General features: G+C 39.6%; 2 protein-coding genes and 1 long non-coding RNA gene across 6 annotated transcripts in view; 2 read left to right on the top strand and 1 right to left on the bottom strand.

Annotated features, from left to right (window-relative positions):
* LOC132669964 (uncharacterized) overlaps positions 1-9,350 on the top strand; it is a 36,232-nt gene extending 26,882 nt beyond the window's left edge. The window contains exons 3-4 of the long non-coding RNA XR_009606315.3: positions 1,692-1,812; positions 8,846-9,350. This is a non-coding gene — a long non-coding RNA (uncharacterized LOC132669964). The remainder of the gene's footprint in view (positions 1-1,691; positions 1,813-8,845) is intronic.
* A 48-nt stretch (positions 9,351-9,398) lies between these two features.
* On the top strand, positions 9,399-13,799 carry LOC144616583 (uncharacterized). Its single transcript, XM_078447720.1, has 3 exons — positions 9,399-9,737; positions 12,112-12,253; positions 12,937-13,799. Exons 1-2 carry the CDS (start codon positions 9,399-9,401, stop codon positions 12,244-12,246), a joined length of 474 nt encoding a protein of 157 aa, XP_078303846.1. The 3' UTR covers positions 12,247-12,253; positions 12,937-13,799.
* An 8,723-nt stretch (positions 13,800-22,522) lies between these two features.
* SYT16 (synaptotagmin 16) overlaps positions 22,523-26,678 on the bottom strand; it is a 251,067-nt gene continuing 246,911 nt past the window's right edge. For 2 of the 4 annotated variants that reach the window (XM_060619990.3, XM_060619996.3), the window contains one exon: positions 22,523-26,543. In XM_060619990.3, the coding sequence (XP_060475973.1) occupies positions 26,230-26,543 (314 nt within the window). In that variant the 3' untranslated portion in view covers positions 22,523-26,229. The remainder of the gene's footprint in view (positions 26,544-26,678) is intronic. The other 2 variants (XM_060619997.3, XM_060619994.3) reach the window with 2 other exon arrangements.

Below are 26,678 nucleotides of genomic sequence, written 5' to 3'. Positions count from 1 at the left end.
AATTGAGGATTCTGCCTTGTTTAAGGAAGGACAGTAGTGTTCTGGAAGTGGATTTTCAGAAAGCATTTGGTTTGAAGGGAGTTCCTACTATGTACTGTAGGTGGTGCTCATATCACACAAAAGAGGCAAGTTCAACCTTAAAAGCAAAGGACAAGTAGCTTCCTAGTGAAAACACTGAATGAATTTAGAATACAAATTGAGTCCTGGTGAGTACATGCTCATTCAACCTCAGGGGGCAGAACCAAAATAAATGCTCATATTTATACATCATCTATTTTACTTTTAATCCATACCTTCAAATACTGCTAGGTATTGAAACCATTTGACTCACAAAATGAGTAATTTATTAATGTGTTGGTTAAATAAATTTACGATTAAGACTTTTGATGTTTTACCTCTGACATTTTAAATTTAAAAAAATCTTATATATTAAAAATGTGTTCTTCAAGAACCTGCTGCTTCTAACTTTTCTTCCAATTTAGTGGCATCTATTTAACACTTCCTGCAACTTTGGTAGCTGCTGGATGGTTTTCCTAAACCAGTAGGTAAAGCTACAAAAATCACACCTAAAGCATTCCAAATGTTCATTGATACCAGTGTGAATTGTAAACCCAAGAGTCTTCAATTAGAATGGGCATGGTCTGTAAGGGCAGTAAGAATTTTAAACACTGGTGTGTCTGACCTAAAAGGAGACAAATGTGCAATGATCTTTCACAACTGAAGCAAAAACAACAGTTGCCACTGTATGTACGTGGTCTCTGAATTCAATAAGCAGAACTCAATTTATATGGAGTATTCACAGATTTCAAAAGGTTGGGGCAAAAAAAGAACAAAATGGATTGTATTGAAAACAAAGAAAGCATTAAGGAATCCAGTTTTCTCAGGGGCTGTTTTTTGGTTTGGGGGTTTTTGTTTCTTTTTAGTAGACTGTGTTTTCTTTCATGTATTTTGAAAGCATTTAACCAAAGAATTACGTGAAGCTTTGGGATATTCTGTGATGACAATTAGCTATTGTGACTGAATTCTTTTTTAACTGTTTAACTAGTTGACGCTACAATGGATCTCAAGTGTTGGAGAGCATCAGAATCATTTGAAGGGCTCTTCAAATCACAAATTGCTGGGTCCCACCCCCACAATGTCTAATTCAGGAGCTCTGGACCAGGAGCAGAAAATTTACATTTCTAACAAATTTCCAGGTGACCCTGAGCCTGCAGGTGTGGGGACCACATTTTGAGAGCACTGGACAGGCATGGCAGTTGCACTACAACAGCAAGTAGAAAGGCAGAACATTCGGCCCATCAACTGATTGCCTTATCATCTGAATGCCAAGCAATCAGCTTGATTGATTTTTGTTGTTGGTGGTGTTGCTATCGCAACATTGGCTACATTGGCTTCGATGCTGTAGCATCATGAACAAAGCCAGAGTGCCTTTTAACTAAATAGTCAAGGAAGAATGAGGTCACTGTTCAACATAAATTCTGGGTTCACATTAAGAAGTATCAATGACTGTTATTAGCATTAAAGCTGGACAGGTCACTTAAAATAAATAAATAAATAAATAAGGCCCGAAGGATTATTACAGTAGGAAAGGATAGATGAAAGACTTGGAAAGAAGAACAACTTTACCATAGCAAACATTTTTGTCTATGTATATTTTGCTTTTTAACATCTGCTCATTTTATTTTCCAAAGGAATGCAATACCTGTAGCATTTAAGACCAAATGAAAACTTTTGAATGAATGACACAAGGCAAGGCCGGTGGCAGCTTTGGAAAACCAACCATCAACTAAACCAAGTGATGCTCTGGGGAAGGTACTTTTAATTAATAGATCAAGACCAGAAAATTATACTAAATGTCTCCAAGGTTCATTAAGATCTAGTTTGGCTGTGTTGGAGAAGTGAGCCTCAGATACAGAATGTATTACATCCTGAAAACATAGTAAATTCTCAGGGGTCCAGACTTGTGTCTCAGCTCCATGGGCAACACACTTAGCCACTTAGTTTATTGCTCTTAAAAAACACCCCCAAGGGTTGTTGAAATGCTGAAAAGCTTTCACAGCTGCTATTGGTTTGACAATTACCTCCTTGCAGGCTGTTTAGCTATTTGCAATGTTTTTGGCATAAATGTTTTTGGAGGATGCTTTTAGCCACTTTGAGGCTAAAATATATAGCAAACATAAGTTCCTACATCTGTTTTCTTGGCTGGATTGAAACTCAAAAAATTCAGAGCTGGAAATTTATTTATTGACTACCTGATTTGGCCTCCAAAGTTTACAGATGAAGAAACTGTAGCTCAGAAGGGTTCTGCGATTTACAATCAGTTATGTAGCTATGAGTTTGGGTTTTGAAGTCAGGTTGAAGTGGGTTTGAATTCCAGGTCTGCTTTTTCTTAGTTGTGTGGCCTTGAGAAAATCATATAAACATGTTACAAGTCTCATTTGTAAAGTGGGGACAGAAGTATCACTGGCTCATAGGACTGTTGAAATAATTCATGGAAAGGGACTGGCACTGTGCCAAGCATATAGTAAGCACTCAATCAAATCTGAACTCTTATTAGTGCCAACAGGCACAGACCTATCCTACAAACACAAATCCCAGCCTGGCCTCCTAGCTCAGACCCTAAGACTCTTTCTACCACCCTTCCTCCCAGAGATACTAGATGGTAATTTGGGAGTTAAAAGACTACAAAAGAATATTTCAAATGATCAAGTGAGGAAAAAAAAAAATACGGTACAGGTGCTATGACGACTCCAAGAAAATGTTTCTGAATTTACTGCCACTGGTCATACATTTGGGGTGAAACAAATATCAATTGTTTTTGAAACATCCAGATAGCCATTTGAAGAATTAAAGTTACTCCAGATATCCAAAGAAATTTGCCTGTTATGATCCAGCAAGCACGTGTAGATCTGTTTATATCATTCTCCCGTAACTAAAAAGCCAAACTCAATCCAGAGAGTTGAGATACGCAGGAAAAAATCAAAATGATTTTATGTGTTCATTTTCACTGTTTTGAGGTCTGAGAACAGCATATGAATTACAAAACAGAATTAGGCTGCGCCTAAATTTATCTCCAAAGGTAAAACAGTTAACTCTGGCTTGGATATTCACACATAAAATACCTGTGTCCAGCCCAACGCATTTCACAGTGTAAAACTTCAAGAAGCAACACATGAGAAGTCAGGCAACAGAATGACCGCCCCCGTCATTAGGGTTCCAGCAGCACAATTTATACACATTTTTAAAATAAATGTTTCAAATGTAATTACAAACGATTGCTCAAGTGCTCCTCCTATTGTTCTGCCCCTGCCTCCAGACATCTGGAATCCTATTACTGCACAAGTGATTTCATTAGGTACACGGCCCAGGGGCAGTACATTAAGGAAAGATCATCAGCAAATTAATTTACAAACACTTTGAGAGAACAGACAATAATAAAAGAACAAGGCCGTCATGGAGATCCATTCTTTGTCTGAGCCTACAAAGCCTGAGAGATGGTGAAGAAGTGATGGCTTTCACATATCTTCATTTTAACCACGTTTCCATTCTCTTCCCCACAACACCTTGATCAATAGACTGCAAAACCCGAGCTGAGATCCTCCTAGTAGATGTGCCTCTGTAGCCACAGACAAAAGAACAGTCTGATCGATGGGGAGACTAAGGTGGGGTCTAGCCTCTGATCAACGGCTGACTTGTGTACAAATCACGGGGCCCCGACTTCCGGTCCCTCATTGATTTCCCTTTACGTGGCATTAGCCTGGTGTGAGCCTTAGAAAGTACATGTCCCTACCTAACTACCTAATGCTTTGCTAGTCGCAGAGCTAGAACACATCCTTCCTTAAAGGCAACAACCATTTTTGTTTAGAAAGAGCTGTATCATCTGTCCCTGTTAGCTGCATTCTTCAGTCTTGCTACATGGCTTAAAATATTTCGACAGGATATTCTAGTGCTGTGAAACAGCACTAGTTCAAATCCCAACTCTACAATTTATTTGCTTAGTGACTTTAACCTCACAGAGCCTGAGTTTCCTCATCAATTAAATGGAGGAACAATATCAAACTCACTGAGTTGTATGTGAATTAAGGGAGATGATATTTTAAAAGCACTTACTCAGCCAGGGCTTGTCACATTTCCACACATTTTCTACTCAATAAATTTTAGGTGTTGTGAGTGTAGTGATCTCATTTTTGAAATCATAAATATGTGTCCTATTAAGCAGTACTGTGTTAAAGCAGGACATTTGTCCTCTCTTTTGTGTTGAGCACAGTAGCATGAAACATTCACAAGTGTGCTCAAGGAGGTAGATGGAAGCAACATTCAAGGCTGCAATACTGCTCCTTTTGTAGTCCTTGAGTTTTGTGATAGCAATTTTCCATCAGTTTTGTCCCTTATAACCCCTTGCCTGGCACACTTCTAGATAATATATTCTATGGAGCAGAACTCAGTGGCAGTTTTTAGCTCCAAATCAATCAATGGAACAATCTGTTTCTACAGATTTATCACCCACTCCAAGCACAAGATTGACTTTGCTGGCAGTTTAGAATTACCAACAAGTTGTAGCTCCTGGCAAAGTTTCTTAGGAACTTCCAGGGATACTAACAAGAAAGAGAAGTTTCCCAAGACCAGAAGCAGTGTCTGGGACTGGATTCCACGTCCCTCGGGATAGCCCCAAGTGTACACATGGAATAATAAATAAAACACCACCCTTCCACAGCCTATCTTGTTCCGCTGCTGATGACCTCTGAACCAAAGAGAGCATTATTACATGGGTGGTCATATCCCATTTCATAAGTTACCTTCATGAAGTTACCTTAGTTGCTGCACCAAAGCCTAATTTTTGCCATGATCTGGCCCTACTGATAGACACCAAGTGCAAGAGTTCCATGGGTAAATTTAGTGATTTACCACCCCTCAGAAGTGCATTCCTTGTTTTAATTTTTTTAATGTTTATTTATTTTTGAGAGAAAAAGACAGAGAGCAAGCAGGGGAGGAGCAGAGAGAGAGAGGGAGACACAGAATCTGAAGCAGGCTCCAGGCTTGAGCTGTCAACACAGCCAGACAATGGGGCTCAAACCCACGAACCGCGAGATCATGACCTGAGCTAAAGTTGGATACTTAACTGAGTCACCCAGGCACCCCCATTCCTTGTTTTAAAGGATGATGCTCCCTTTTACTACACCTTGGAAAGTGGGAATGAATCAGAAAGAAAATTGGCAAAGCACTCACATTGCTAGATATAGGTTCCAAGAAATATCTTACTGATGAGATGTCTCGGGAGATGTTATAACTTCCTTAGATACCCAGGTCTGTTGCTCAGAGAGGAGGGCTTTTCAATCCCCCATATGTGGACTGCAGAGATCTTATGAAGAAATACTTAATCCATATCACCCTCATTGTCTTCCACTTCGATGCCGCCACCAGGTTTGAGTATATCACCAACAACATTTAGCCAGGTACCCCAGAAGGGTTGTAGAAAAACATAAGATGGACTAATCATTAACTTTACTAAGAATATAGGACAATTTGTCCCAGAGTGGGGTGATTCTCTGCCTTCGCTTGTATTGCCTAATTTGTGTCACCACCCAGAGTTACTCTGGTGGTGAAATGTCCCTCATTCACAGGTTCCCTTTCCTCTAAAACTTCGGTGCTTCATTAAATTGAATTGTGTTCAACCCAAGCACTCTGCTTAAGTTAATAGCTAGATTTATGCCCCACATCAGATATGGGGAGACGAGCCACAGAGCAGTAAAGCAAGCAGCCCATGCAGACAGAATAGACACTTGAGGCTCTTGAGCTGTGATTCTCTTTGCAACATCCCCAACTTTTCTTGATGTTTGTAGCCCATGCTCCCTTTTAATAATGGTTTTTAAAAGAATACATACTCTGATACATCACCACAGGGGGGATTTCCCAGCTTCAAACCTGCCCCTCCTCCCCTTCTAAGCATCACTAATATTTAGAAGACTCTTGTATCTACCTGCCAAGAAGACTTTTTGCTGCACAGTATAAGATGAAAAAAAAACTTTTAAAAAAAAATTCTAGTGATAAAGCTATATCATAATGCTGAACATAATACTAGCAAGCCTTTAGTCCTTTTTATTAATATCCCCTTATGACCCCCAGTGAGAAATATTGCAACAAACTAGATGGCTCTGTTATTAGTCTGTTAACGTAAATGTAATCAGGAAAAATTTTAGAAATACTTGTGTTAGCCCAAAAAGGGGAAATGTTAAAGTAATGTATTGACACTAGCTAAACAGACAACTTCTTAGAAAGATTGGGGGTGGGGGGGACTGACACGGAGCTGCTCCCCCCAGAATGGAAGGTGCACTTCTTCCTCAGTTTTAGTTGTGAATGTCTACGGTCAGTTTACCCCTCTGCTTCTGAAATATTATTTTATTTCACCTTTCTCTAGGTTTCTGAAGCATATTGCTTTGACAAATAGAGCAATCCAAACTGGTTATGCCTCAGCTTTAGAGCTATTGTAAGGGTGTCGGTGTTTTGACAGCTAAAGCCAGCTGGCATGAGTCCTCAGTGCAGAGCCCAGGGCTTTGGCATCTTGATCAAACCTTTCAACATTTCTCCATGTTTCAAAGCATCTTCTAAATCCCAGGAAAGCAACATGGCATAAAATTAAACATGGAATGTTCGTAGACACATAAACACTTCCAAATAGAATATATGAGGAAAAACTGAAATTGGAACATGGTTTCAGTTTTAACCTGCTTGATCTCAGCTTGATCTAAGCCTTATAGCCCGAATGACATCCCCCTTTTAGAACTCACTGTACGTACAAGTACAGCTGGCATTCCCATTGACAAGAGTGACTATATCCTGAACTACAAAGCTGTGGAATTTTTTTTTACACTCTTCCTTAGGATCTACCAATAGCTCTAGAATTAAGCGTTTATATTATAATGATACCATTTGATTTAGTTTCATTTATTTAAAGCTAATTACCATGATAAAATTTTCTGATGAATGACTTCAAACAGATATGTTCATCAAAAGTGTACAGGATATATTCTGCACATTATACATTCAGGATAGAATCAAAATTAAAATTTAAGAACCCTTTTCACTTGACCTTCTTGATTGCAATAGTGGTCTCAATGAAAGGGCAGGCCTTTTCATGTAAATTAAAGGGCACTGAATGATTTTAAACTCCTATGCATATTACATAAGAGATAGGATGTGTATAAATTACGAATGCACAAGACTAATGCATATGCATGAACCAATACTTGTGGCTTATTCAAACTTTCCTCAGATTGATAGCATGGCTAGAATTCTACATACATCTCATCGCAGATGACAGTAAATCTTATTGGTCTCCTTGGATTTGCTGCTTACCATAAAATATAGTAATTATAATGAAGAAAGGAAAAAGGTGTCGTGGTACTAAAGGCAAATGATAGTGTTAGTGGTCATCTTTAATGTTTAAAATTATCAAAGGTATTTCAATAAGTGACTATGGACACCAGTACTTTTAAAGTCTCATGATAATCATAAAAAACCTACAATTAGACCAGAATAAATTTTCAAACAGGTTTCTAAATAAAACCGCTCAGTTATTTACTTTTACAAAGAGACGTAAAATGAGGGAAGAAATGCAGCCTGCTGTATTTTCATGAATTTGATTGCAATTTGCTAGGCCGGTTACCTACAGGAACTGTACATGTGAAAGTTAAACACAGCACTGGAGAGCTTAGCACTCATTAAATGTATTCTGACTTGAAAATTTGGTTTCAGATGCTTAATACTCCTAAGTTTCTATCCTCATGACCTTAGTGCAAATTAAATTTTAAAAAATCACCAAGATCTCCTTTTGCGACTTGGAGACTCCTTTTCATTTCCTTCATTCAGACATGCACCAGTTTGCTCATAGGGCTTCCGCTTGACATGCTCCCCAAGGCAGGCTACCTAATTTGGCCCACCCTATTCACTTGGGTCTTAGGAAAATCTGCCAGCCCACAAATGTCCTCTCTACGGAAAACCTCTATTGACGTTTACCCAGCAACCATCTATATAAACAACCCCTTATATTGATCTTGTGAGTTATGGTAATGCTACATTAGCATTTATTTCTTTGGATACATATTTAAACAGTAATTTCTTTTAAGCTAGTGATTACCTGGTAAAGCTGAATCAATCTGAAAAGTGTATTTCTAGGACAGCTTCAGAAAATCTGGTGAGAGCTCCCCTTTGCACAGCGAGCATTTCTCACAGCCTCGGGCTCATGAATGGCAACCTGAGATTGTGAAACAACGGAGACAGATGCAAAATAACATGGGGAGAGCCAGGACTGCGCTGATTTGAACTGGTTATCAAGTCAGGAGAACGCATGCAGCAGGGGGACACTATGAAAGATGTTCAAGGTGGAGCTGTTCTGGACCAGATGGATTAACTAGATTAACCTTCAAGCACATACCATTACTTTCCTGTTCTCCAGATTTAATTTTAAACAGAAGGAGTCTTAGCTATCCTAAGAAATTTGGAAAAAAAGTGAATAACCAATTTCTCCAATTATTTACTGGCAGATTATTTGGGGGATGTTATCGGTAGGTTGATTTTCTTTTGAAATCGGGGTCAGATGTACTTAATTTGTTTTTAAATGCCAGATGTTGTATAATTTCAAGATACATTCTCTCTAAAGTTACAATCCATCAGTTAACTCAAAACAGCAACTCAATCATTCTCTGTACTACACACGATTTCTCGCAAGATTTGAAACAGCCAAATGGTACTTCTTCTTTGAAGATAGTTTTTCTTTAAAGGGCCATGTTTAACTGCACCTTTTCTACATGGATGTATGCTTACAGATCTCATCATCTTCTATATTTAGAGAGATGAGCTTTCCAAAGGAAGATAGGCAGCCAATGAGGAGGATCCCATCAAAAGAGAGGTGAGTTACTATGGTTACTTTTCAGGAGATTGAGTAACAGTGAAAGGCTGCTCCCGGCCAAATGGACCCTTTCCAGAGCAGGACCTAAAAAGATTGTTGCTCTCCATACGTGTTGATTCAATTAGTCCATGCTGCACGATGGCATTTTAGCCTTAACCGCAGGCTTACTGCTCCCCGTTCTCCTCGCCACACACAGAGGCAGCGAAGTCAAAGGAAAAACACGGAGGGCTGAAAACTTCCGAACACAAACCTAGTATCGATGGGCAGGGGAATCCTCAAGAACCAATTCCATGATTTTTAAAATATGAAGCCAGGTAATTCGGGACCACCACCTGGCCGCTTTTCAATGACCGGGAGCGGAGTAGGATCCCAGAACAGTCCCTATCCTCACCCTCAAGGAAACGGGTCTTTTCTGAGCCTCAGAGAAAGGCACATGGCTGGATGAGTCCAGACGTACCTTGCGAGCTGGGTCCACTGGCCAGGAGATCGGCACATGCACCTGTTTCGTAGGTTCGCGGGGTTCGGCGCTCCCTCCCGCTTTTGCGGCGCTGTCACTCTTCACTCGAGCGCTGACAGCAACGGCGGCGGCGGCAGCGCGACAGCGACAGCGGCAGCAGCGGCAACTGCAGCTCGGCGGGCAGCCCTGGCTCCTGCAGGTCCGTCCCTCCAGTCTCTGAAGCGCCTCTCGCCTCCGGCTCCGGGTTCGGAACGCGAGGCGGGCGCGCAGCTGTTCTCCGCTCGCATTGGACCAGAGGGAGCAGATGTTACCCGGTTGCTAGGAGCGTTGCTAGGAGGCGATGACGCCCCTCTACAGCTCAGGAGCAACTTTCCTGTAGGTCGGATGCGCTGGCGGGGGCTGCTGGGAGCTAGATTTGAGAACAGGAACGAGGAAGCGCAGCGAACAAAGAGTCCCAAACGGGGGGGGGGGGGGGGGGGTCCTTTCCTTGCCGACGTTGGGTCCTGAAAGGCTGGGGAGCTGCGGGTCGGTGAGAGCAGCAGCTCTGCGCTTGGGCCTTGGGGCCCTGCTTCCGAGGGCCTGGGCAGGTGATGGGGGCCGCTCTTCCCCAGGCAGGTCACTCGGTGCAGGCCACAGCTGGGTGTCGCCCGAGGTGATCAGGTTTGGGAATGGGAGTGGGCGGTGCTTTCAGTGGCTGAGGAAGCAGCATAAGTTGGTGCCTTTAAAACACCGAGGCCCACCGGCATGCTCTGCACCCTAGGGCAGGACCCTGGCAATGGGAGAGATGGAGGAGTGTGTGTATGGCCTGGGGTGAGGGGTGTGGGATGGGGACTATAATAGGAACTTATGCCTTCTGGGGCTCTCCTACCCAGCGTGTTCCAGTTTGTGTCTTCAGGTTTGAACAGTTGATAGATTTTGAATCTAATCCATGAAAATCAGACCAGAGTCTCATTCCTTATAGCACTGGCTATGACTGCCTACTGGTACTGTGCCAAGGATTTCAGAAAAAATACCCTGTGGTCTCAGATATTTCCTTTATGACTTAGAAAGTCTTCATTTTGATCCAATGGCTAATTAAAACCTCAGGCTAATTTGTAAGCTTCTTTAAAAATATACAAAAGAGAAGATACCTTTCACAAAGGAGACTGGAGAAGGTATTCATGTTTCAGTCATTTACACTTTAGTATAAGTTCACCCAAAGGATTGATTGTATCATCTCTGATAGTGCACTCAAGGTATGCTTTTTCTTTTCTTTTCTTTTCTTTTTTAATCATGGCTTTTTGTTGTTGTTGCTGTTTTTCAATGGAGTTGTTATTCTTTGGTCAGGGAGGGATGATGAGGTCAAAGTGGACAAATTCAGGTAGCCAGTGAGCCAAATTAAAGAAGGGAAAATGACAAATGCAGTAGAAAAAGTTTTCCCAAAGCAGAGAGGCAATCCCTCAGAGAGGGAATCTCATTGAAGAAGGATATATACCACTTCCCTGACTCCCTATAGGGTCAGGCCAGGGCCTGGAAGGAAGAGAGTACCACTTGGGAATCAATTAAAAAGAAAAGTTGCTGTATTCAGAGCCAGGACAGGGCTGCTGTGCAGTGTCATGTTGACTTCTGCAATGGCAGATATTTTGCAAGGCTGAAGGGGCTACACAAAGTGGCCCTAAAAATCTCATTGGCCCTGCTTCCTCAGGCACCCATTACCAACTGAACACCTATGACCAAACTTAGAGTTAACAATCTGTTAGCCCGAAGATTTGAAAAGCCAATCACCTTGCGCTAATGATGAACCTGACTACAGGAATCCCACAGCAATGTGGATCAAATCATCACAGGTGCCCTTTAAATATCTTACAATTCTATTTGCCAGTTACACCTCAAGGTCCAGTCACACTAGTTTTCTTGTTTCCTTGAATAGGGAAGGCTCTCACTTGTCTCAGGTATTTTGTACATGCTGTTTCTGCTTCCTTCACGTGCCTCCCTCTTACCTGGCTTACTGCTACTCAGCTTTCAAGTCACAGCTTAAACACCATTTCCTCGTCAGTGGCTTTCCTTCACAGCTTCCCACTGGCTAGGTTAGCCTCGTAATTACATTCCCAAATCACCTTACTGGCCCCATTTCACCAGAATCACCACACCAGGTTTCCGGCTAGTGCCGCCTTGTTAACACTGTGTTTCCAGTGCTGAGCACCCAGGGCCTCGTCCATCAGAGGTAATCATAGGCACATGTGAATGGATGGAGCCACCCTGTCTGGCTCAAGGTGCCTGGTTTTTCCTTAGCTATGTAGCTATCAGCTGGTGAACTTACAAAGCCTGAGGGTAGCAGCTAGTTGCTGTCCTGTAAAGGAGAGGGGAAAGCCTGTTACATAGAACATTGTTTTCTCCCCTTAATGAGACATTATGTCGATTACAGCAACTTCTTTTTCTTCTTACAGCATCTTATTAATTTCTCAACCTGGATTTTACTGGCATTGGGAAATAACCTTAAAGTTCTTTATATATTTTCCTAATTCTGTTCTCTCTGTGTCCTCCAAAGTAAGCAGGATCCTCTGATGTGTTTCATCTTTCCTTAAAATGCTCCTCTACCTCAGGTAAAAAGGAGCCTTCATCATCACAGGCTGTATCTCTATGGAGCAAAAAATTAAAAGTTAAAAAAAAAACCTCATTGGGGAGCAGCTAGCTAACTTGACCAATATGGACAGTACTTCTAGTCTAGTTGATCAGAAGAGACCAGGAAACCTTCTTCTCTTGTCAATAGAACTCTCCAAATAATTGCCAAATCCCCTCCTCATCTGGGACCACCTCAAGAAAAATGATAGATGTTGGAAACATGATGGAAAGGTCAGGGAAATCTCAAGATCACGGAATTGCTTGGTGGCAAAGCCAGAAATAGAGCACAGGTATGAGTTTAATCTTTACTGGACTACTTATGTCTGCACATAGAAGTTTACAAATTCTTCAATCCTCCTGGCAGGAGATCAGAGCACATCTTTCACTAAACATTCTGGATTTTAAAATTAAATACTTAAATACCATACAGTCCACCTTAGAATTAATCTAAATTGTAATCTTCTCACCTCAAGACAACCCTTGAATCTTGTCCCTCCTTGAGACGACCACAGATGTAATGCTAATCCTGTCTCCTACTCCTTATCTATTTGCTAAAAAGAATGAGATGTTTTATTATGTAGTAGAATGCACATTAAAATTCATCAGTGCTCCGAACTGTCACCCAAGTTTCTTCTTGAGCCATGTCTCTGAATCTCCCTAGAGAAACCCTAGGGAAACTGTCAAGACACTATGTAGTTTATAAGACAGATAATGTGATTTGATTCATCAATAAAATGTTACTCAAGATTTTTTTAAATTACTACAAAAGACTTTAAGAACCATAGTCCTAGATAACTGTCTCAATTATTTTAACATTTAAAGATGGGTACATCTCTATTGACGGAATGTTAGAAATAGGAATCCTTTGTCAAGTTTTTGGTTCTGCAGATGATTTACTTTAAAACTCTATTCCCTCTGCAATACTCTGTTTTTGCTCACAGTTTTATATGCTTTGCTTTGGTGTTTTTAACAGGTTACATATGTATGTAGTGCACATACACACGTAGAAATGCTCCGCCATACTCAGGCTGTCAGCTCAAACTCTGCCCTGTGGCTCTGGAAATGTGAACTCAAGTGATCTTTATTTGCAGAAGCACCCCCAAACAGTGTAGAAATGCTCTACAATGGCTAATGTGAGCAACTAAAATCCTTAATCAGCCCATAATGTTCTAGTGCCACCGTGGGTTAGGAAGTAACAGATAAGCTTATAGTTAGCAGGTTTTCCTTAAATAATCACCACTGCTACAACATTTGAAATAAAATTGTTTTTTAAAAAGGAAAACTGTGTGTGCTAGATACTGTGTAGAAGAATCCTAATGGATTCAATTTCCTGTACATGCAAATGAACAATTCCTAGCCTTCTTAAATATAGGTGGAGCCATGTGACTCGTTCTGACCAAAGGAGTTTACACAGAGGTGGTGAGCACCCTCTAAGCCTGGTTCCTTGAATGTACATTTGATTCTCGTGCTTTTTCTTCCTCCTTCATTTGATTGGCCATATAGTCCTTTAGAGGCCCTAAGAACTCTGGGATGGCTCTCAGTCCCCGAAATGCTGCTAATAAAGAAAGCTGCATGGGCAAAAGCATGTTAGTCAGAAATAAACTTATCTTATGCTGACTCACTGACATTTAGGGTTGTTTATTATAACAAGTAGCATTAATTACTTCAACTAATACAATATCCAAAAATGGTAAAAATAGATTTTCCCTGTAACATTTAGAGAATGTTTCTTTGTTTGTTTGTTTGTTTGTTTAGGGGACATCAACAATGTTTTTATAGCTATGGAGGTCTGACCATAATAGCCCTGCCCTGGTATTTCTAGCTTCCTGCACTGGATTCTTACAAACCTATTCAAACTGGTTATACACAGAGAAGCCAGAACTCCAAACAAAAGCCTCTCTGATAAACAATTACTTACCCTTTTGTATAGCAATACTTACATTTTTCCTTCTCAGAATCCTCTTCAGATGCAATTTAATTATTTCAGGTGATCTTTACGTATATATAGCTCCTTAGTTACCCAATATTCAACACTTTATCATTTGAATTGAAATACGTTGATTCATATATGTGTTTAACATAAAAGTCTATAGCATCCTAAAACCAAAATAAATTATAGGGGTCATAAATATAACATTTATCATTATATATATATATATATATATATATATATATATATATATATATTTGCAGTTGGTGTGGTTTTGGAGTTAATGGTTTCTGTATATACTAAATTAAGCAATATCATTCAGGCCCATAAAATTTGCATGTTGATGCTGCAAAACTGTATCTTTTTTTAGCATAAAAAAATTTCACACATATACATATAAGCCATCTGCTTAAACTTTATTGATAAAACCAGTTTTACAAAATTAGAATGATTTTCAGTTTTGAACTATCATGAGTTCAGTTGCAGCAGACATTTTGTACAAACTGGGGCTAATACTTCTTCTATGTTTCTGGTTTAAACAAAAAGCAATTCGAATTTATCCTCATGCATTTAAATATTTAATACAGAAAGAGTTTTTAGGCTGCATAAAATATGCTTCCAACATCACTGTGAGACAGAAATTCCACTTTAAGCATTCTTTGTACAAGAAAAACAGTATAATTCTTCTAATCACAAACCTATTCTCTATCACAGGTAAACAATTTCATATTTTCTAATGTATTTTCAAGGGTGCTTGTATCACAAGAGTATAGACATTAAATATTTCAGTAGTTTGCCCAGGTAAAACACAGACGTAACAGTGCAGCAATAATACATTAAAACCAGTGTTATGAAATCTGGGACATTACAAAAAGTAGAAAGGTATTCTAGTTTTTAAGTTTAACAATTAAAAAAATTTCCAAACGTCTTCCTATACACTATCCACCAACAGAATTTTAGAAATGGGGTGGGTCATTACATTCTATAGCTGTTTGTTTTGGTAACAGCTGGAGATACATTCATGCTTCTTAAATAGAAGACACCATAAGTCAATAAGTCATACTGTGAGGAACACAGGGACACCTACATGGAATGTTCTGAAGATTTCCAAAGTTTCTAAAATGAGAGTTCAACCTTTTGTAGGAGAAAATACTTTTTGTTTCTTCTCTCTTGAAATTCTGGACCACCCAGGGATTGATTGTCTGCTGGAAAACTTTGGAGGAAGAAATATAATAGCAGCCAGATCTAGAAATGCCCATGAAGTGATGGGACAGGTTTGGGGCAGCTCCTACCTTACAACTAACAAGTCTGGCCTGAAACAATGAATTTGCCCATGAAAGCCTTCTTGTGACTAAAGGTCTTCTAAAGGAAGACCAGATTGTAAACCATGTTACATTAAATTGTCCCCATAAGTGAAATCTGTAAAACTGTTGACCACCATTCACAAGCACCAAAAACTCAGGACAGTCTAGTACATATAAATAACTCACGAAAGTAAACATGGGATGTAGAAGGTACAGGCTAACAATATTAATACAACTCTAGCATCCAGCTGTGAGCTGAACAGAAATACAAAGTACATTCTCTGCTGAGAACAGTGTGCTCCATGTAAGGGTAAAAACTCCCCAAAATAGTTTCATATATTCAAAATGAATGAATCATTCACATTTACTTTTTTTGGCATGCAAGTTCTTCAAGGACACCCATCAAAACTTAAGATATAAAGGAAAACCAATAAAATATTTTAAAACAACAGAGTTGCACACAGTATGCATATGGTAAAACATAAATGTGTGAATATGAACAACTGTTTCGGATGCCATATGAAGACCAAAAAACTTGAGAGTCAGATTTATCTTGCACTGTGAACACCAAATATTGCTATGAAATCTTGGATGTACCTTGAACATGTTTTTTTTTTAATCTTTACTTTTTTCTGGGAGATGATAAGTGGTATTTAGGAAAAGAATGGTTATGTGGGTGAGGAAAGTCACTTGGGAGGGGAAAGCTGGAGAAGTGTGATTCTCCAAGAGAAATATAATAATGTAGACGGCAGGACCTTTTCTGCTGGGGGAAACATCTTTCCAAATGCTATATTCAGATTCCATTTTTGTGAAAAAAATGCATAACTTAATACTTTCTCGGTACTCAAAGTTAAATTGTTCTGAAGGAGAATGGTCTGCGTTCAACTCAGATTGGCAAGCCTGCTGAAAAGATGGATTCGCAATTTGTTCTGTGGTCAGGGTGTCTAAACAAAAGAATTAGAGCCTAATACTTCATTTCTATCTTCTCAGAGGCAGAAGGGCTAAAGACCATCCCGACTGTAAGTTTTAGTCAAATAACTGTCTATGAATATAGTTCAATGATTGGCAGAGATCTAGAAGTGTCAATTACTTTGATATACTGACACAAAGAACTGATTTGGCCTTAAAAATAATAAAATATCTCACAGCCTTCAAAAACTCTTCAGTTCTGCAGAGTGGATTTCCATCTATTACCTTGTCATGCCTATGGTCCTGGTACATAGTGTTTGTGGTTTTAATGAAGGAATGAATGAATCTTATAATAACCTGGTGAAAATAAGTAAAATGAGTATTACTATTACCATCTGCCAGACGCAACATTGAAGGCTGAGAGAACTTGTGACTTGACATTGATCTGAGAGCTCATTAGGGGAAGATTTGGTATAGAACACAGTCCTCATTAATTTTAATCTAACCCAATATTCTTTCCGCAACCACACCTTCAGCTCCGCAACAATGCCCCGGTTCCGCAAGTTGCTGCAGCTACAAAGCAAAGGGCAGTCAGTGCACGTGAACATGTCAAAATGTTTCCCAGATATTGATCATCAGTCAGATCTCCCCATTCACCCAGCGTGATTATCAGTGTTACTACTCCAATATCTACTACGTGCTCATTCAGCCTATGCATTACCATGGGTCATCCTTGTATTCAAAATTCAGAGTTCCTGTATGATCCAGATCTTATATTCACTTTTAGCTCATTTGCACCATTGACTATGACAGGGTGCAATCCCGAAACTTCCTTTCTCTTGGCAGCAGTGGTAAATGTAAAGTCATATAAACCAGTAACAGAAGGTGGTTTTCTATCCTGAATCAGTAATAATGTAATTAGCACTTTTTATCAATGTGTATTTAAATCAGTGCTCAGCAAGAAAAAATACTACAGAATCACTAAATTTGGGGATCATATCCTCTCTGCCTTCAGAACTTTCTGTGCTTAGATTCCAATTGTGAAATCATGTAATATTTTCCAGGAATCTTCTCCTCAAAGGTGAAACAAGCCCAATATCACATAGGTGAAATTCATGCTGGGTTGGAAGTTGCTACATTTTAGTTATTGCATCACATGGATCGATCCACCTATTTTTCTTGAGAATATGCACATCAACAAAATGTACAATAGCAATTAGAACTAAAAATAAAAATAAACAGATAATTAACAGACCAGTACATCCAGACAATGGGATATTATTATGCGGCACTAAAAAGGAATGAACTACGTACGAAGCCATGAAAACACAGGGAGGAAACGTAAATGCATATTACTAAGTGAAAGCAGCCAATCTGAAAAGACTACATACTGTCTGATTCCAACCATATGACATTCTGGAAAAGGCAAAGCTATGGAGAGAATAAAAAGATCACTGGTTGCCAAGGGTTAGGGAGGAGGGATAAATAGGCAGGGCACAGAAAATTCTTAGGGTAGTGAAACACCAAGACTGAACTCTAATGTAAAATATGGAATTTTGGTGGCAATAATGCGCCAGTGTAAGCTCATCAGAGTAACAAACAGAGCCACCCTGGTGGGGTATGCTGATAGTGGGTGAGGTTGTGCAAGCATGGGGGCAGGGAGTAGATAGGAACCCTACAGTCCACTCAAACTTGCTATGAACCTAAAACTTTCTCAAAAAAACGTTTATTAATTTTTTTAAAAAGCAATTAGATCACAAACGCCATTATGCCTTTTTCTGAAAATAGAGGTCAAACCTTAATTCAAAACATTATTACAGAAATGTCTCGGTCACACTAAAGTATGCAAATACTAACTTCTTATTTACAAACTTAAAATAATAAAGACTGCAATAAAATTAAAATTTTAAATTCTGGGAAACATTTTATATTTCACAATAACAAAATTCATAGCTGCATTAGTATGGTGGCATAATAAAACACTGTAATATAACTTGGTGTAGTTGTGAATTAGTAAATATTAGCATGGCCCACAGGAAAATGGCAACATTAGCAAACTGCTCAAGTGCCACCTATAAGGAACTTGACAAACTCTTAAGAGAGACGTGTGGCCGTAGAATGTGAACACAGTACACAGAATAGCTTACATGGAAATATCCTTCTGTTAGTGTACCAATCTCACCAATCAGAGTTCTTCATGGCAACCTTTTAATATCTTTCCCCCCAAACCAAGGTCTTCATCAAATAAGAGATATAAACTTTTTTTTTTTTATAATGGACCATCAACTGGGCAACACTAAAAGACGTCTTCAGTAAGAATTTTTAGGCCATCAAAGATTCTGACCTGGAATCATGGATTGAGACATATTTAGTAGATATGTGAGATCAGTTTCTATGATCTTGTTACTAAGCAAAAAATCCATTGGATAAACCACGTTTGTCTCCTATTACACAATTGAAGTTAAGAGTTACATTCAGACCAATTTAAACTTATTTAAGACTAGAAAACAATTATTGGTTCGTCTGCCAAGGAAGGGACACTCCCAATGTTGGTCTCTACCCATTTGACAGGGATGTCCCAAATGTGTTTAGTGTACGATATCTAAGACAAGTTTTAATCCAAAGAAACAGAGAGGTAAGCAGGGATCTCTGTTTCATGCCTTTATCCTCCCTTTTTCTGGCAGCTACTGTTTCCAGTTCACTCTTTCAAAAAAGTAAAAGGTAGCAATGCCTTTCAGCTATTAAAACATGGAGCTTATAAGAACTGTGTCACATTTGTTTGCACAGACCTAGCATTCCAGGCTCTGACCCGCTTACTGCTTTACAAAAGGTATTCAATATTCAATTATAAAAGTGAAAAATAGGAAATATCCAACTTCTACTTCAAGCTAGAACTTATTTCATTACTAGAATGGAATGGTGCATTTCTTCCCTCAGTTGTAAAACGCATCTGTTTATTTTGAAGGGAAGTATAGACTGACAAACAGTACGTTTATTTCTTAACTAGAGGCAGGGTAATAACTCCCACTTTCTGTAAATCTTCTCCCTTTCCACAGGGAGGAAAGAAATCGTTACAGAAATACATTAGACAAAAATTAAGAGTAATAAAAGATCTTATTGTTTACCCAGTTTAAAAAAATGGAATATTTAGAAACAAAAGTAATTGTTGAACTCAAAGTATTTCACTCATCTACTACTCTGCAGCCCCTAGTCGAGAGTCTGGGATAACTATCTTTTGAATGAATACATTTTGTATAAAAATTAAAAAAAAAAACAGTAAGTAGATACTTTAAGGGGAAAATGAAGTAGACAAAAAGAATGTACAAATATGGCGGTCTCAATGGGAAGGCAGCCTTCTCACAGTCCTCAAAGTAGAGTTGGTAGGTAGCATTGTTACTCAAAGGCATGAAGTAAAAACTCCTATGAAGATAGTTTGAGGCAGCATTAGTGAGCAAGGGTGAGCAGGTAGCAACATCCGGGGGTGGTTTATTCTAAGAATGTCCAATGGGCCTCAATGACTGTCTCTGAGTTCATTTTGTAAAGCCGCAAGCTGTTTTACAGGTTCCACAGTGGCTATAAATACAGCTCAGGATACTGCTTTGTGACCCAAGGGAAACAAAAACACCTTAGGAGAGGAAACTCACCCAGAGCCTACAGGCATCCCCAGAGTCACCTAAACAAGGCCCAAACAGGAACTCCCCACAGAAAACCTCCTCTTATGCACAGAAAAATCAATGTGGAAACAATGTCCAAAGGGGGAGAGGAGAGGCCTAGAGTGTTGTTTTTGTTGATTCTGTTTGGAGGTTATACACAAAATATTACAATTAGAAGGAACTTTAAAAAGACTGTCTTCCCAGGTGCCCTTCTGTTCTCCTTCAGACAGAACCCACACCCCACCCAGAGGTTTCTATTTAAAAGCCTTCCAAAGCTGATTCTGTGCTCTCCCTGGACAATTACCCCTCCGACGTGACTGAGACATACCTCAGGCCCTGGCTTCTTAGACACGGCCTCTGTTACATTCTGTCAATACGTTTCACCTCCTTCCAAGGATAACCCATAACAAGAAGCTCTGTTTTTTGTGTCATATGATCGGACCAATTGAGTAACTGTTGATAAACATTGTTTTTATCATGGTGACTAATTGCTTCAGTATATAATCACACTACTCCAAAAAAGATTTTAGGTCCTGCACTAGCCCAAATCACCAGGTGCTAGACACAAGGAAATCCAAGGAACACATTTTTGAATGAATGCAAAACCATCTTCATATCCTTCTCCTTATATCCAAGTTAAACTCTTGTTACCTGATTTAGATGGTGACTCTGACTAGTGCCCACATGACTAAAGACATCCGTCCCCCATAACTTCCCTACCTGCTGAATTATTCCTAACAAAAACCGCTAAGCTAAGTGATTCTTCTCCAGTCTCCCCATTTCTCCTTAATTGGGAATCCTAGAACCCGAGTCAGCACTTTGGCGATCTGGCAATATTGGGAATGCAGGCTCATTCTTGCCCATCCCAGAATCACACTCGGTTTAAAACAGCAAGTAGCACATGACTGGCTCTTGGCACTTGGTTACCTTAAACTTGAGATGGTGCGTTCCTGACCGCTTCTGCTGACCAAATGTTCACAAACCTTCTTCTAAATTCTCCGGGAACTCTCCTTCTTACTCGTGGTTTGAACACTTGAGAGCGATGCAACATGCTTTCTATGACATCAATAAGTCACTCTTTAGAGCCCTTCTCAAAAAGGAGTCAGTATGAACTCTGATAGAATTCCTTTCATCGTGATCTCCCAAGGGACACAGTGGTAAATAATCGGTCCTGGAAAGAACTTTCCAAACAGTTAGATGACTTGACAGCTGCATTATTAGATCAGTTTTATTAAAAAAAATTTTTTTAGTGTTTTTATTTATTTTTGAGAGAGAGAGAAACAGAGTAATAGTTGGGGAGGGGCAGAGAGAGAGGGAGACACAGAATCGGAAGCAGGCTGCAGTCTCTGAGCTGTCAGCACAGAGCCTGATGTGGGGTCGAACTCACAAACTGTGAGGTCATGACCTGAGCAGAAGTCAGATGTTTAACTGACTGAGCCCCACAGCCGCCCCTATTGGATCAGTTTTAAAAATTTGCCTATGAAGATATTATAAGGGTGTATAACATGGGCTAAAAAATTGTCTGTTTTTAAATGCGTGTCAGTAAATTGCCACACTATTTTTTTTTCTTTTATTTTCTTTTTCATACCAAAGTTGAAATGTATACTCAAGTTGTCACTCTTTTCATGGGTATATGGTCAATGTACGTCTTGTAGAAAAGAAATGGGCATAAGAGAGGCCTGGTGTCTGATTTAGCAAGATGTGCACACAAGCACCAAGGTTTTGCATCCCCTCCAGACTAAGGGGGTGAAAGACAAAAAGATTTGGTTATTAAATCTCATTTGGGATTTATTAAGACTCAATATACCAGGCTTATCTCTTTTTAGGTTGCCCGCTAAGACTACTTTCCTTTGTAAATTCAGACCAGCTTTATGAGTCTATCCTTTTTAAAGTATCTGAAAATTGTTTTTAGCCTTTTTCTACAGTTACTCTTACTTTCACTAGACAGAGAAACAAATCTTAAATGCTTTATTCTTTTTTAAGTATGGCTTGGGGTGGGGTGGATATTGAATACTATATGTCAGGCTCAATGCTGTTATTTCATTACTATATTTTCAAAAACCTCATGAGGTAGATATCTTTTCCATTTTCCAGTTGAAGAATCAGGGACACAGATTGACTAATTTTCAAAAGGCCACATAGCTAGTGGAGTTCCATTCAAACCCAGGCTGAGACCGCAGCCCATGCCAACTTCCTCGAGCTATGTTAGACCAGTCTCATCTCCCTCATCTTTAAGTGTTTTTGAGAATCCCACAACTTGTGAAAAAATGATAGCTAGTTAATCTGAAATGTCTTTTGGTTTGTTGGTTTTACTCTTCTTGAAAATATGCCAGTGGAGGCTAAAGGTATCCAGCATATGTATTTATTCTTTAATTCTTCCCTACGCAAACTATATGATTTCTTTGCTTTCTACAGTTTTGCCTAGCTTTTCTTTTGAACAAACGCATGATTTTTTCAAGACAAAATGCTTTTGCCATTTCCGGATTATCTGTCATGTTTTTGTTGTGGATCAAATGGAACAGAATGTGCTTTGGCCACAGTTCCCTTAAAGTGGGAGGAGATACCGCATGTGTTTTCTAGTCCTGTTTATTGTTAAAGCTTATTCCTCCATGTGGGTTTTTTTTTTTTATTTTTTTTTAACATTTATTTATTTTTGAGACAGAGAGAGACAGAGCATGAATGGGGGAGGGTCAGAGAGAGAGGGAGACACAGAATCCGAGCAGTCAGCACAGAGCCTGACGCGGAGCTTGAACTCACAGACCGCGAGATCACGACCTGAGCCGAAGTCGGACGCTTAACCGACTGAGCCACCCAGGCGCCCCACCCTCCATGTGGTTTTATGTCATCTACAAATAATTCTTTTCTATCACTTTTCTGATCTTACTGTACTAAGTTCTCTGCTGCAAGAGGAGAGCCAGGCCTTGGGGCAACTCACAGTTCAATGTCCACACTGAACCATCAGTTTCATAAAATTTGTGGCCATCAGAGAAGCACTCTCTCTTAACTTGATGGTGGCTGCAACTTAAATGATGCTTTACTTGTAAAGAAATGAACTTTGGTTCTCAGATAAGACCATCTAGGACAAGCAGGATGTAATGTACAGTGACTGCCTGAGAGGTGCCAACAGTTTGCACAATACAGCGCAAGCCCCCACCCTGCAAAGGCAGAGGCCATTTCAGGCTCGCTGAGGCACCTCACACTATGGAGAGCATCAGTGCTGAAGTCAATCAGTTACTGTCATTGAAGAAGGAGCAGAGGACATGGTGCCTAACGTGAACAAAGACGCGGGAGCTTGCTCTCTTCTCCCCCTTGCCATCATGGCGTGGACTCTCTCTCCAACTTTGTGCAGGCAGATGCCAAGCAGAATACATCCAATGGCGGTACAAGTTCTTCCATTAAGGAAGGCAAGACCTCCCTCCACAGCTACACTACATCAGCCAAAACGGTCCCAAACAACTTGCATCACACTGGGAGCCAGTGAAGGAGAGGGAAGCCAGAGCAGATGCCTCCCTGCCTGGTGAATGGCCCATTTACAAACTCAACAATAGTCAGAGGGGAGCAGGGGGCACAAGAGTTACCACCATGATTGGTGACACCAGCACTTCTGGATCCAGTGTAAGTCAATGCCCTGAAAGAAGACAGGCTAGAAAGCAGATTACCATAAACCTAGAGCATCATTTACCCTCTACCCTGTTATTTAAAAAGCACTGTCTTTAGGAAAAATCATGGAAGGAACTACTCACGCAACAAATGCTGGTGCTTCCTCACTCTCAAATGTCTCTATGGGATATTAACTGTTAGCTAAATAAAACAGGCAAAAGCAGCCTTTTCACTGCTGAACCAACTAGTTACCTTTTATAACTCTTAAAAAGCGAAGGTAGATGTAAGAGCTCTAGTGAAAAGAAAAACATGTTAAGTGCATTGTGTCTAGACTTTGCCAAGCAAATAAGGGAGAGAAAACGTACAAAATGAAAAGATCTTGCTACACCAGAATTTCGAATCAATGTAAAAAAAATTTCAGCCTCATATTTTAATGTATCTTGTCATTAGCATTTCATATTTACACAATCAGCCTCAGATTGCTGTATATTCAAGATGTACACGCATCCTACATGGTGAATAGCACCCACATAGTAAAATTACAAAAAATTAAAAATGCTTTTCAGGCATCTCATCCCTTAAAATGCTGCACATTCCTGTAACTATTGGAAAAAAGATCAGACACACAAGGATATCTTCACTACACCAGCAGAAAGCCCTAAAAGTGGGTGGGTCAAGGCAGAAAATGAAGTCTAGGTGATTATTGGGCACCATAAAACAAGGGATGCAGCAAAACACAGAACAGGAAAATATGAGGCGCGGGTGGGGTGGGTGGGGGGAATCCAGGACTGTCAGTACAATATATGCAGGTTTTTTTCAAATGTAAATTTTAAAGTGAATGCTGCTTTTATGTTTCTGCATAAAGGAAAGCATAACAAGGCTGCTTTACTTCCCTTTTAAACACAAGCGCATGAAGAGAGTAAGGTTGTGAAAAGCCAATTCTTTGTGCCGCTACTTAATCAATTGCACTCAGTTCTACTCGATGACACAGCCACACTGCAAAGACCACTCAGCAGTTAATGGATATAATGTTGGAAAAGCACTTTGAGGTCTTCCAAAGAAAGGTAGGGTAAAAACCCAAAGGAGCATGGTTTTATTACTTATTCCCAATAACGAAGCAGTATTGTGGATGGAACTCCCGTGACCTAAAAAGAAATTAAGGTATTAATTTATTTTGCTAATTCTTATTCTTCCATAGGAAATCACTTCTTTCGCAAGTTGGTATGTGAAATCACAGTAGAATTAGCCAGTGCCCTAGTCTGTTCTTGTCAGGATAACCATTCCACACTGCACTGCGAGGGATAAATATGTTCTTCAAGTGTTACAGCCTACGTTTACAATCTGTCAAAATGTGGAGCTGAGGAGGAGTTCTGTGTTTTTCACTGTATACATCCATCACTAGCTATCACTCTCCCCACAGACAGCAAAAAGTCAACAATGAAACATAAAAGCTAAAAATAAGCAACTGAGCAATTGCTCAGAAGAGCCGTGCGACAGGCACCGGCTCTACACGGACACACATTCCTTCCCTTTCTTTATTACTGGCAATTTAAGGTAACTGAAGTTAAGGATGCAGACATAAGCAAAAGAAAAAGAAACATGCACTGCACAAATATGTCAAAGCGGGAAATAAAATTTCATGCTCATAACCACACAAGATCAGCGTTCCGAATGGCACATGCCCGGAATGCAAGGAGTGACTAATATATGCTACCGCAAATGCCGTGAGAAATGACAATTATAGGCACTTCAAATGCTCAGAAAAAGAACTCAGTGTCATTTCATACAAGCTGCAAATATTTCTTCATTCACAGGTGTCATAACATGTTCACATCTAAGAGTCAATCAAATCAACATTTATTAAAGACCCACTGTGTACCATTTACTATGCTCTAATCATGGAAAATAGTGCATGAAAAAGAATATGGTTTACATGCAGGTGTATGTTCAAAATATATGTATGGGTATATACCACTGAATATAGAAAAAGTGTAATCTAAAGGAAAACGCCCAATTCAGAAAATCAGAAAATCCATGACTTCAATAGGTACTTTTGGTTTTCTTCTCATTCTGTAAGAATATATTAGGTAAGAAAAATGGCAGAAAAACCTTGAAAATTACAAGTTGGAAATCTTACAAATGAAAAGGAGACAAGTTGTCTTTCAACAGTGTTTTTAAACTCTTTTTTTAACCTTCAAAATGATTCATTTAACAAAATCTCACAGGAAACCACAATGTATAAGTGAGATAAAGAAAGGTATATATATAATGAATAGAAATGTGTTGTATAAGTACACGTTTATAACATTTATTAGGTAAATAAATGAGGTGTGTTTTCATAAAGACAAAAATGTGAAATAGGGAATGATAGATGACAGTTACATTCTTTTATGAGCCTCAGCATCTGATTCGTTTCTGTATTTGGGGGGTTTTGGCACCATATTAACAAAATTCTGGTTCATACACATACCTGGGTACAAATAGTAAGATTTAACAGCTCCCCTGAAATCTCAGGTTATTCTTCAAGCAAACAGAGACAGCAAGAAAAGCTTTATTCCATAGGCTGAACCCAGATACACTAACGTATGAACACAAATTGACTCATCACTGTTCTCAACTATGGTTAATTTTCCATCAAGTACACTTGACCATGTGTATGTGGGGTTTTTTTTAAATTACAATATTTAAATTCAAATCAAACCTTCGAGAGACCCAAAGACCCTGCCCAGAATGTCCCAGAGGTTAGAAGACCCTAATCCCTATTTGTAAGCCTGTCTTTAAAAAGCCCACCAGCATATGAGGAGTTGGTATGAGTGGCTAAAAGGCGGGTCACCGGGCCATACGTAGCACACAAATGCCTGTTGGCAGAACTAGGATTCGAGCAAGGTGTGCCATCTGCAGATCTGCTGACCTTTTGTTTCCTTCATTTCCTCCCAATGGTCTTGTTCCTCTTCTCCACTACTATTTTGGCCCAGAGCAATCCAACCGACCATCTCTTTACGCTTCATAGTGCGCCTGTTATAAATGGAAATCATCAACGTGACATCAGAGAGCTGAAAGAGGGCCACCTGGAAAACAAAGGTCTCCTTATAGACAGGATTGGGCTGACCACGTCGAATGGATGTCTTACAGCGGGACATCTCTTGACCCACAGAATTGAGAAGAAAGAGCTTCCCGTATGTATCTAAGAAAAAAAAAAAAAACAAATAAGAAAACATCAGGGCTTTCTGTTCTGCTAGTTGTGTTGTAATATTTACATGGGCTCCAAGTTTTTCCTTTTTAACACATTGATCAGCATCCTTGGGCCTGGTGTTTGCTG

Source organism: Panthera onca, chromosome B3, assembly GCF_046562875.1.
Source record: "Panthera onca isolate mPanOnc1 chromosome B3, mPanOnc1 haplotype 2, whole genome shotgun sequence".
NCBI lineage: Eukaryota > Metazoa > Chordata > Mammalia > Carnivora > Felidae > Panthera > Panthera onca.
Note: the sequence above shows the minus strand (reverse complement) of the source record. Positions and strands in the feature narration are given on the sequence as shown.